Source organism: Phycodurus eques, chromosome 12, assembly GCF_024500275.1.
Source record: "Phycodurus eques isolate BA_2022a chromosome 12, UOR_Pequ_1.1, whole genome shotgun sequence".
NCBI lineage: Eukaryota > Metazoa > Chordata > Actinopteri > Syngnathiformes > Syngnathidae > Phycodurus > Phycodurus eques.
In genome coordinates, this window is record NC_084536.1 from 13,569,206 (window position 1) to 13,581,960 (window position 12,755).

At 43.0% G+C, this 12,755-nt stretch overlaps 1 protein-coding gene across 6 annotated transcripts in view; it reads left to right on the forward strand.

Annotated features, from left to right (window-relative positions):
- lrch1 (leucine-rich repeats and calponin homology (CH) domain containing 1) overlaps positions 1-12,721 on the forward strand; it is a 46,330-nt gene extending 33,609 nt beyond the window's left edge. For 3 of the 6 annotated variants that reach the window (XM_061691401.1, XM_061691403.1, XM_061691402.1), the window contains exons 14-19: positions 1,485-1,554; positions 2,051-2,170; positions 5,350-5,459; positions 5,944-6,081; positions 6,159-6,236; positions 8,085-11,125. In XM_061691401.1, coding sequence (XP_061547385.1) covers positions 1,485-1,554; positions 2,051-2,170; positions 5,350-5,459; positions 5,944-6,081; positions 6,159-6,236; positions 8,085-8,360 — 792 coding nt within the window. In that variant the 3' untranslated portion in view covers positions 8,361-11,125. Of the gene's footprint in view, positions 1-1,484; positions 1,555-2,050; positions 2,171-5,349; positions 5,460-5,943; positions 6,082-6,158; positions 6,237-8,084 lie in introns of all 6 variants that reach the window. The other 3 variants (XM_061691406.1, XM_061691407.1, XM_061691404.1) reach the window with 3 other exon arrangements.
- Positions 12,722-12,755: the final 34 nt, after the last annotated feature.

Consider the following 12,755-nt stretch of genomic DNA (forward strand, 5'->3'; position numbering starts at 1 on the left):
ATACAGTAGGTTCGTGGCTGTGGGTTTATGATCTTAGACCACACTTACTAAACTAAAATGAAGATGAAAATGAAGACACCTCGATAGGAAACACAAATGTTACCTTCATCAACTTTTTTCACAAACTTTGCCACTCGCATTTATTTATTTTTTCACTCGCAGTATTTAACTCAAATGTAGCCACTTGATGATACGATGGTAGTACGCTGGCCATAATATACAACTACAGTGTGCGCGATTGTAACATGACATAACAGCGACTGTATAGACCAAGAGTATTGTAATGCCCTCTGAAGTGGTCAAGGAGGAAGGATTTGGCCAGTGCACTTTCAGTCACTGTATTGAACTCGCAGCAACACAAGATCATCACAAACTTATGAGCTTCTGTCAGCCACAACTCATGCCAACAGCGTCTTCCCAGACTGACCTTTCCTTACACTTACGTCACACTACTCACCCCGTCCGCCCTCTTAACGTCGTACACACATAATTACAGATACAGTATCAAACTGGGAGGGCTGGCAGTGAGTGAGTTGAATAAGGGGAGTCCCGAGGTAGAGAAAATTCCTCAAGCGTTTTTTGTATTCAAAGTATTCGAAATATTCTAGTATTCGTTGGAGACCTAGTCCATGTGACGGTGTCTACTAGTGTTCGAAGCTTGGGGGCGACCGAGCATTCATCGCGATGTCGCGCTCTTCCATAATGCTACGTTCAGACTTGTGTCCCTCGCAAGAGTTTGATCGCAGGGTTATTTATGCACACTGAACGCGCATTCGCTTCATTTGCGCAACATTGATATGCTCCTCCCACCTCAATCCTCTCCAGCGGGTCGTCGACGCCCTCGCGTCCGGTAAAGATGTGCCGGGCTGCGAGCAGCCACGGGCAGGGCGAAAAGTTACCCTGGCTGGTTCCTTTTGAATTTATTTGTTTTTTCTTCCCAGTTCTCCTCCCCATTCCAGCCCTTCGCCCTGCGAGGGTTGCAGCCAGTAGTACGCCCGTGACCCATTACTATCATTGGGAAGCCACAGTACATCAACGTGATCTGAGGGGATGTGGGTGAAAATTAAAAGAGAGGGGGATATTTTGAGGTTATGCTCATCATCTGCTCCCATTCATTGGAATTGAACCTGCCACGATGATCATCCCTGGAGACAATGAATGCAATCTTCGCTATTTCAGCTTTAAGGCCCATTTGGCCATTTCAATGTTTTTTTTTTTTTTTTTTTTTATTGAGCCCCCAAAGCCTGCTTCATATGTCTATCGTGAGTAAACCCATAAAAAAAGTCTCACAAAACCATGCCAAAATATACACAGAAAGTCATTGAAGTGGCTATTTTAGGGTCAAGTCCATGTGCTATTTTAAGATTAACTTCGCAGCGTTGCACAGCTGTGTGGTTTGTGTGTGCAGCCATTTTTTAGGTGTGTTAGTGTCTGTCCATTTTGCCAGAAAACTCATTGATTTTTTTACATTTGTGTTACCATAGCGACTAGATCAGTCTGATGGCAGATTTCCCGCACTCTCCAGCGTACCATTTGGACTGAAACCTCGCTCAGGTGAGTTTTAATACAAATGTTATATTAAATACGCCAGTACAAATGTTATATGGGGTCTCACGAGTCCAATCAAAGTGATTTGAACCATACTCCATCGTAAACTTTTGTTGCGTCTATGTTGTAGTAAAGCCGTCTCTGCGTTATCGGTTGAAATAAAGTAGTAAATCCTAGCTAACTGCGCTTATTGCTAGCCTTAGTTAACCGGTCCCTACCGCCGCTAATATGCTAAACACTTGTTGTGCTTGCTCGCTTTGCCTCCAAAGGGCCTTTTGTTTGCTTAGCATGTGACGTGTTGCTAACCGCTAATAAAGCAAGCGTGATGCTAACATGAATCTTTGTTTTTTTATGTGTGCTGTCTTGTGTTGTCGTCTCCCATTTTGACATCTTTTGATTATTTTTTTTCCCCGTTTATTTACGACTGTTGCGATGATCCGCCGCATGGACTTTTACCCACAATGCACCTGCCCGCATGCATACCCCCTCTCCCCGGTTATAGCCCCGTCCTCGCTGCCCTGCTCGCCTCCTCCCTCGCCCTCCCCCTCCCATCTCTCACAGGCCCCGCCGCTCTTCTGTGGTTTTCGCCGTAGCCGCGGCAACGGAGGCGTGCCGGAGCGTGGTAGGTTTCGGAACCAACGCAAACCCAGGGCCTCAGATTTGATCACCTTTGTTTACAGGACATTATGCAATGTGCTGGTAATCATGCACTTAACCAGAAATTCTCAACTGATGGGTTAGGACCCAAAAAAAAAAAATCTGGCGGTCCTCTGATTTGTTTGTTTTCTTTGGCTTGTGTAGGTGATGAAATTTACCAATAATCATGTCCTAAACCAGTGATTTTATTATGGGTGTGTCACAGATAGGAAGTAAAAAATGACAAGCGGTCCTCGGATTTGATTACCGTTTTTTATCCTTAGCTTTTACAGGACATGCAATTTGCCAATAATCATGTCCCAAACCATTGATTCTCAAATAGTGGGACGGGACCCAAAAAGTTGGTCATAGACAGGTAGCCAAGAATTACAATCAGTACTTTGAGAGATCACTTTGCTGTTTTTTTTGTTTGTTTGTTTGTTTGTTTCATTGGCGACATGATGCAGTTTGCAAATAATCATACCCTAAACCAGCGATTCTCAACTGACGTGTCAGGACCCATTATGGATTGGTCATAGACTAGGTGGTATAAAAATTACGGGGTGTCCACGGTTTACGACCCTGAAGGTTATTTTTTTTTTTATGGATGATATCCATTTTCTTGAAGAAAAATGTAGAGGGAAAAAAAAACTTTTCAATAATTTTATTCTTGTTTTTAAGAAAAAAGGCTCACAATGTTTTTGTTCCACAGGACTTTTTTTTGAGGAAAAAGTCCATCCATTTTCTGTACAGCTTATCCTCACTAGTGATGCGGGCGTGCTGGAGCCCCATCCCAGCTATCTTCGGGCGAGAGACGGGGTACACCCAGAACTGGTCACCATCCAATTGCAGGGCACATATGAATAAACAACCATTCACGCTCACATTCACACCTACGGCCAATTGTAGAGTCTTCAATTAACCTACCATGCAAACCGGAATACCTGGCGAAAACCCACGCAGGCACGGGGAGAACATGCAAACTCCACACAGGCGGGGCCCGGATTTGAACCCCGGTCCCCAGAACTGTGGTGACCAGCCATCCACCATGCCGACTCATCATAATCCAATCGTATTATATCGTGATCTTAATAGCATATTTGCCTGTCGTTTTTTCAACGTTTTGTAAAACAAGAAAAAAACACATGCTATTAGGCTAACAATATCACTGTGCCGCGAGGAAAAATTCATATTTGTTAAATAGAAGTCAATTTCTTTTCTAAAAGTTTGAAAAATTGCACAAAACGCCACAAGTTAGTTAGCGTGACATGGTAGCAAGTAATAGATTGCAATGGTTCCAAGCCCCGAGGCCTGTGAAATCACCAGGAAGTGTTCTGTGTGCTTGTGCGTCATCAAGAGATGACCCACGGGGGGGGACAACGACGACACTATTTCAGGTCTATTAAGTCTCTGCTATTTGCAACTGACTTGACGTTTCGCTTTAATCATGTTTAATTTTGTTACTCCAACACACACGCACTCAGACACGCACGCACTCAGACACACACACACACACGCCTCATTAGTGAAGGTGTTGGTCCATTCAAGGAAAAGTGGGACGTGTCTTTTTTTACTACATTCACACTATGTTCCCAGCAGCCCCATTTCAGTTCACCGTGGGAAAAATGGGACGTTCGTAGGACAATGCAAGGGGTGCAAACAAGTGCACTAAAAGTCAGTTGCAATTAAAACACTATATTTGTTCGCAATGAAAATGTTTAGTTTTGCCTGGTAGAACGATTTACACTGAACTCCTTCACTGCAGTGGCCGTTTATATTGGTCAGCTGGAATCCAAACGTTTACTGCCACCGGCGTATATATTCGTCAAGTACAGTTTTCTAACGGTAGGTGTAGACGTCTGGCTCAGCTTGTCTCTGAAATTCAGGTTTGTAAACCACTGTAATGATGTACAGATCCATCTAGATGGCGGTGTTGGAGCACTTTTGATTTGAGATCAGTACAGCTTCTGAGTTGAGGATAAAGATTAAGCGATGAAGCTCAGCTTGTCACGTCGATTATAAGGGAGAGAAATGCCAACAAGTTGGACATCGGACAAGTTTAGGCACCTGACACTCGAATAGAAAATTTAGGTTTGAACAGAGTATTTTTCAGGGTAGGTAGTTCAAAGTTTGTGCCCGATCGTGAGAAAAGATGAGGTAGATCATGTAGCGATTGGTAAATGCCATGTAAAAAAAAGTCACATTCAACTCGAGCCATGTGGTGAGTCATCAGCCCTCAGGGCGCATTTCATAGTTGGATATCCATCAATAAACAAATCTGTGTGTGAATGTGTGAGTGTGTGATCTGTAAAGTGCTTTGGGCACAGTGATGGTGTAGTTAAAGCACTACATAAATGTAATCCATTTACTATTTTACCATCAGAAGCTCTTTCTACAGCATATTTTTGTTCTTATAGTTTGAGGTGTCACAAAAGCAAAAGACATTTGCGTCAAAATCATGGTTCTGCTCGACAGGTTTCTTTTTACAAAAAGCTACTTCTCTCCACTTTTTGGTCAGAAACTGCTGTTTTTGGTGAAACCAACCCATGTTCTACTGCAGATTACTAAAGAAAGGAAAAAGCTAGAAACAAACCTTTTTAATGGTGAAAAAAATTTGCTGTTTATCTTGGTAGGTTTGGTGATTATATTGTCACAGAACAATATTCTGTGGGTCTCGAAGGATCAGTGAAAATGCTCTGAAATTACTTATAGGGAAATCTGCTTTGAAAATGGCTGCCAGTGAATGAGTTATCCATCCATCCATTTTCTGAGCCGCTGCTCCTCACTAGGGTTGCGGGCGTGCTGGAGCCTATCCGAGCTGTCATCGGGCAGGAGGCTGGTTACACCCTGAACTGGTTGCCAGCCAATCGCAGGGCACATACAAACAAACAACCATTCGCACTCACAGTCACACCTACGGGCAATTTAGAGTCTCCAATTAATGCATGTTTTTGGGATGTGGGAGGAAACCGGAGTGCCCGGAGAAAACCCACGCAGGCACGGGGAGAACATGCAAACTCCACACAGGCGGGGCCGGTGATTGAACCCGGGTCCTCAGAACTGTGAGGCTGACGCTCTAACAAGTTGTCCACCGTGCCTCCCTGAATGAGTTATTTTGCTTTAAAAAAATTACTTCTACAACTACTTTTTCTACTTTTTGTTCAGTGTTCCTACGCAGCCACAAGAGTCTGGAGTGTGTGGACCCTCAGTTCACCATGAGGAGGAAGATGGAGCAGCTGAGAGAAGAGCTAGAGCTGATGGAACAGCTCAGAGATGTAAGTAGGCGACCCCTAGTACTTACCCCCCCCCCCCCCCCCCCCCCCCCGCCTCCCCGGACCCAGTTTGAATTAACAACATGAAATTTGGTAGGCTTGTCTATCATGAGTAGATGAACAAAAACGTCAAGAAGCAAAGTCAGAAAAGAGACAGCAAGTATGCCATTTTGGATTGAATCAGTCTCTTTTTTTTTTTGTATCAATTTTGCCCTTTCCAGTTGCAAAGACAGTTTGTCTTAGCAGCATGAAATTTAGTGGACGTGTCCACCATGAGTAGACCCACACAAATGCCTGAAAGGACACAGGAAGTCTGCCATTTTGTATTGAACCAGCCTTATTTGTGTCAATTTGGCCATTTCTTGGGGTGTTTCAGGTCCCAAATTTCATGCTGCTTCACTGCTCCAAAGTTTTAATTACAACTGTAAAATGGTAAAAAAAAGAAATATGGACTTGAAATAAGGAAATGCTCCCCCTTCTTCTGCAGAGTATTGAGAGCCGCCTGAAGGTGGTTCTTCCCGACGACCTGGGCAACTCACTGATGGATGGCGTAGTGCTTTGCCACCTGGCCAATCACATTCGCCCGCGCTCAGTTGGCAGCATCCACGTGCCCTCGCCCGCTGTGGTACGCCCTGCTGTGCCCGCCTTTGCTTTTATGTACCACTACTTTGGAATCCTTCACTGACATTTATTTTGCGACAGCCCAAACTCAGCATGGCCAAGTGTCGCCGGAACGTGGAGAACTTCCTGGACGCCTGTCGGAAGATCGGTGTGCCCGAGGTAAGGCCTACGACCAACCCTCGGCGCAAACTGGGCACGTTCTCAAGTTTGAATGTTCCTGACATCTAGAGTCCAATCAATGAACTGAAAGCAGCCCAAGTTGCAATGTGAAAATAGCCCTCCTTTCAACTTGATGGACCCAAGTTCAACCTGAAAACAACCTGGATTGGAATCTGAAAACATCCCCATTTTAGAGCTTAAATTTGACCCTGACAACACCCCAGAATTTAACCTGAAATTTGAACTTCGAAACAGACCTAATTGCAGCTTTGAAACGGCTCCAAGTTCAACCTCAACACAGCCCCAAGTTAACCCCCCCCCCCCCCATTTAAACCAGATGACTGCTCCAATTTGAACTTAAAAATGGCACAAATTTTAATGTCAAAACTGTCCCATTTTCAACCTTAAATTAGAGTTTAAATCGCAACCTGATTAACCTCCCTCGTTTTAACCTGAAAATTCTCCCCATTTCAGCCACAAAGCAGCTCCAAAAACAGCCCCAATTTCATCCCCAAAACAACTCCAATTTTAACCTGAAAGCGGTCTCTATTTCAACGTGACAATTTCAACTAAAAAAACAAGTCGAGATTTCAACCTGATTAACACCGCTGATTTTAACCTCAAAATGCCCCCCCCCCTCCATTTCAACCAAAAGAAAGCTACATTTTTAACTCCAAAATGGGTCCAACTTAAACCTGAGAAGGGCTTTAATTTCAACCAACAGCCTGTTTGAAACCACCTAAATTTCAACATGAAGACGACCAAAACTTTGAGCCCAAAACAACCTGAAACACCTTGAACTGAAAACTGTCCCAATTTCGACCTAAAAACAGCCAAATTCAACTGTAAAGTTCAAACTAAAAATGTCCCCAATTCGAACCTGAAAATGGGCCAGGTTCCAGTCCTAAATTTCAGTCAGAAAATAGTCCCAATTTGAACCTATAAATTGAACCTGAAAACGTCCCAGTTGAAGTGTGTGTGCTGCCGTTTGGCTGTCACGCAAAGACCACAAAACGCCTTTTGAACGCGTTTGCATTTCTTTTGCGTTGCTAACGCTTTTGGCACGGTCCTGATGGGAAGGCTGAGGGTTTGACGTCATTCACCCTTTTTGGGGAATCAAACCCAGAATCGCTCAGCTTTCCTCACAGGAGGTCACTCTTGGCTCATGGCTGCTTCCTCCGTCCGAGCGGGGACTTCCTGTTTGTGCTGACTTGTTTTTTCTGTTATTTTCTATTTGAACGTGAGCTTCCTCTGTGCTTCCAAGTAAATACAATAGCACAAATGCTACATCAGCATTGCTAGCTTCAGATGCCGTCATCAAACGTTTGCTCTTGTTCTGTGCTAGCTGGATGTTGGCAACTTCCGCCTTTACCCCCGCAGTCGGAATTAACCGCTTAACAGGTAGCGACAAGCTACCTGCGCTAACACGCCGCTAAGTCGCTTGTTGCGCCACGAGCTTGCTTACAAGCTGCCACATGCTTACACTCAGCTCGCTCGCCTGCTGTGCTGCTAGCTGGCTAAAAGCTACCCGTGCTAACACACTGCTAGCCTTGCTTCTCCTTGCCGGTTGCGTCCGGAGGAAGAGGAGGTGGACCTCCTCATCCTCCCCTTCAGCATACCTGCCGGTTGCCATGGATACGACCGTCTGTATCACCATGGTTACCAACTCCCTTTCCTTGCTCAATTTTTAACCTCGTGCCTCTTCTTTCTCTTTTCGCTCTCCGCCTGGATTTTCCTCCTTTTCGTCGTCGTCTTCGTCTTTTTCACTTCCTCGTTCCCGCTCCTCCTCCATCTATCCATCACTCCATCCATCCCTCTATCACTCCATCGTCCTCCTCGGGGCACCAGTGTTCTCTGTGCTCCCCGTATGACATCATCCAGCGCCGCCTGCCGCCGCTGTGCGCCACGGTCAGGATGCTGGTGGGCGGGAAGCGGCCGGAGGGGATCCCGCCTCAGAAAAAAAGCCCCCCCGCCGCTGCCCTCCCGTCGCAGGACTCTGTCTCGGTGACCACTCAGACCCCGCCTCTGGCCTGGCGGTGGTGGGACTTGATTGGCTGCAGCCTGGTTCACGTCCTCTGCCTGATGCTGCTCTTTGCTGTCTACGTGTGGAGCGAGCTGACGTAACCGCGGCTCAACAAAAAACTTTTTTTTTTTTTTTTTTTTTTTTTTTTCCCCCCCAGGAGCACACATAACAATAGGACGAGTTTCTCTTTGCACATGTTCGCACAACTATAAACTGAAAAGGACCAAAATTTCAACCTGAAAACGTCCCCAATTGAAACATTAAGTTTGACCATGAAACCCGCCCAGTTTCAATCTGAAAACAGCCCAAATTCAAAACTGAAGATAATCTAAATTTCAACCTGAGAATGCCCCAGTTTCAACCTTGGACTAGAACATGAAATCGATCCCAATGTCAAACTGTAAACTATCTGAATTTGAATGTGAAGATGACCCGAATTCCAATCTAAAAATATCTTACATTCCAATGTGAAAACAACCCAAATTCAAACGAAGAATGACCTGTCGATTGTGAGATCTGATCGGCTGCAGCCTGGTTCACATCTCTGGTGCGCACCTTTTTCAGTTATTGTCATTATTGGTCCAAAGAAATGACAATGAATGGGAAATGACATGCTTGACTAGCTTCCCACGCTAGCGTCGAGCTGCTTGAAAACGGCCCCAATTTTAACCTGAATACGGTCCCAATTTGAACGTAAACAGTCCCAATTTCAGGCTTACATTTGAACTCGAGCACATCCCCAATTTCAACCTGGAACTTGAAAAGGGTCCGAGTTTCAACCTTGAAACTGAAAACTGCCCCAGTTAGAACAGGAATACTACCGCCTATTTAATCTAACAGTCCGAATTTAAATCTGAAAACGTCTCCCATTTAATCTGAAAACAACCCCAATTTGAACGTGAAAACATTTCATTTTGTAATTTAAATCATACCACTCGGTTATTATCTGCAATGTTCTTAGAAGGCTAACGCTAGCTCATGTTAGCATGGCCATGTTAGCATTTAGCTTTAGCTTCTTCTCGTGTCGACTTTGTAGGTTTTTCTAATTGCTTACATTTTTTAAATTTGAGCAACAAAATGCTAATCTACCACAATCCTACCAGAATATTTTAACAGCGCAACGTCTGCTAGCAGAAGTGCTACTTTTGGCTCAGCGAGCAAATGGTTAACAAACAGTGGATAAACGGCTGGAGACTTGTGTATGAAAACCTGTGTTTGATGGCTCAAATCTCGACACGTCGAAGCATTTGTTTTCTTCCAGAATTTATTTTCGGAGATGAATAGTTTCTAGCTAAGCTTATGAGCTAGTTTCTCATAGAAAACAGAAGCCATATGAAAATGCTCGGTTTAAAAATGTAAAATTTGTGCTTTGTTATGTCCTTGAAAACTTGAAACGTTGGCAACGGTAAAGCAGAGTAAGAAACTGTGATTTACGTGATAGCTTTGTGTTTGTTACAAAGAAACCATATTTAACCAGGTGTATGTTTAGCTACTTAAGATGTTAAATTATTTCCTTGATTTAACCGTGTTGTGTGATTTTTATTTATTTATTTGTTTATTTTTTTAAGCCTCTGTGCCAACCTGTTACGGGCGTTAACGGCACACTAACGGTGACATTTCCATTTCTTTGTTTCTTTGTGGGGCTGTTAAAGCATTTCAGTGAAAGTTGCGCTGTGTGTTTGAATTTCAAACCGGAAAACAGCCTCGATTTCAATGACAAATCACCCCCACTTTTAAACTGAAAACAGTCCAATTTGATCTTAAAAACAATTTGAACCTGAAGTGGGGCCAATGGGGGGTGGGGGGCATTTCACCCTGAAAACAGCCTTATCTGAACCTAAAAAATTCAAATTTCAACCTAAAAATAACCCGTTTCATCCTAAAAACAGACCCAATTTCACGCTTAAAACAACTCAAATTTAACCAGAAAATGACTCTAGTTTCAACCGAAAAATGGCTCCAATTTGAACCAGACAACAGCCCAACTTCAACCTGAAAATACCTAATTTCAACATTGCGGCTCCAATTTCAACCTAAAAACCACCCAGTATACTGTAGCTCTAAATACAACCAAATTTCAACTCGAAAAATCCTCAGTTTGAACTTGAAAATAACCTATTTTAAACCTGAAAACTGCCAATTTATAATTGAAAAATGACCCAACTTCAAGTTTAAAATTGCCCAAATTGAACCTGAAAATTGCCTCATTTGAACCTGAAAAAAAGCCAGATATGCACATGACAATTCCCCAATTTCTACCGAAAATCGGCTCCAATTCAACCCGACAACGGGACCTATTTCAACCTGAAAACAGTCCCCAATTATTGTAAATCTAAGAGTCCAAATTTCAACCTTTCAAACAGCCTAATTTCTACCTGAAAATACCAAATTTCGACCTGACAACTGCCCCTATTTAAACCTGAACCCACCCCCAATTTAAGATCATGGTCCAATTTTGTCCTGAAAAGTCAAATTTCATCCCGGAAAGCCCGATTTAGACATGGAAATGGCCCCAATGTGAAACTGAAAACCGCTTAATTTCAACCTGAAAATAGCCCCAATTATAACCTAAAAACAATTTCAACCAAAAAAATCCACAGTTTGAACGGTGTGGTTTAAAAACAGTAGATGAGTCTTACAAAGTGGGATAATGGCACCACTGTAGAATCTCTGTTTGAAAGGCGCCAGCGTAAAAGTGGCTCTCTTGTTCTGGATGTCTTCTAAACCACGTGCCGCACGTTTTGTCCTCTTTGTCCCGCCTTGCCTTCCCAGGACAAGCTGTGTCTCCCGCACCACATCCTGGAGGAGAAAGGCCTCGTCAAGGTCAGCGTCATGGTCCAGGCCCTCCTGGACCACAAGTCCTCCAGACCGGGACAGCACACGTGAGGACCATCGCGTGATGGAAAACATGACGGGAGTTTTTTGGGGCGACTGACAATTTTAGATGTTACGTTGCAATTCCTTTCCACAGGCTTGGTACCATTTCAAAAAAAAACGCTAACATTGGGAGCCGTTCGCTGTTTTAATCTTGCACACACCCAAAAAAAAAATCAGGCCATTTGAAATCCAGAGACACTGTGAGATATATATCTATTTTTTTCAGGACGGAATTTTAAGGCAAGCATCCTAAAATATCCCAGGCAACGAAATTCCGGCTTTTCTGTTACGGAATCCCGAGACTCCATCGAGTTTGCAGGATGCCATTTTGCGGTATTATTCCTGTGTCCTGTTTGAAATTTAGGTCAATAATCCGCTAGTTAGGGTTTTAGTTCCTCCAGTATTTCGCAGGTTAATACAACATTGAGAATATTTTTGCCATTTTGTCGACTTTAAATAAAAATGTTTTGCTCGCGTTTGTATTTAATCGGCAACAAAAATATATTTATAACAGGACTTTGCGTACATTCAAGAACTATTTTTGGCTAATATATTTTTGTTAGAATTGTGTGGATTTTTTAAAACGATGTCGCATCTCTGTGGACTTCTTGAGCCAGCGTATTTTGTAACTTTTTGGTCGGCTTTAAGTGAAAATGATCCGATGTTCTTCCAAACATGACCAATCATTTTTAAGAGTGTACATTTTAGCTGGTGGGTGTCATTAAGTAAACCGCGAACTGGCTACCAGTTCTTTTTTTTCATCACTATGTTGTAATATCTCATCCTGCCAGACTGGGTGGCAGGATGAGCTTTCCAAATAATTTGCTCCTTTGAAAAATGTTATTTATGCAACTTATTCTATATAGACACGTGAGGATTATTTGTTCAAAAATATTCAAATCCGAAATATTGCAAATGTTAAAGGAAACTTTTGCATTCCCCCCCACACACACAATTTAAGAGATCGCATTTGTCGTAGTAAACATTTCTATATCATGCTTTTGTCAAAAATCCCCCAAGGATCAAGAAATCTACATAGACATGTTTACATCATATTTCTTGGCATGGTGCAATTGTCTCGTTTCGGTGACGGATCTGTCCTGAGTGTGGAAAGCGAGCGAGCGGCCATTATTAAAACATGATCAGAAGCAAATGCTGCTGATCTGAGCAAACACTGCAGCCCTGCTTACCTTTTGGATTTGAGACGCTTGGGCCAAAGTGGTTGTTTGTTTCCCTCTGGAAAGTAGTTTTGGCTCCGTTACAGCAATAAACACAAACTGACTTTATCGGCACTTTAACTTTTCTATTTATGTTTTGTTGGTTTTTTTTGCTTTTCTTTTTGTTTTTGACTGTGACGTTAACAAAAACCTTTTATGAAAAGAAAGTGTAAATAACTTGAGTACGCTCACGGTTTTTTTTATCCGACGGGGAGCAAGTGTATTATAAATATTTTTGATTAAGGATGTTTTCATTGTTGTTGTTGATGCATGAAAAGTCCCTTTGATGCGCCTTAACTGCTGTGGAGCTTTTTGTACATCCAAAGAGTGTTTTGTTATCACTGCAATTAAAAAAAAAAACATCTGCAGTCTTTTGTCTGCCTTTTTGTTCCCAAACACACT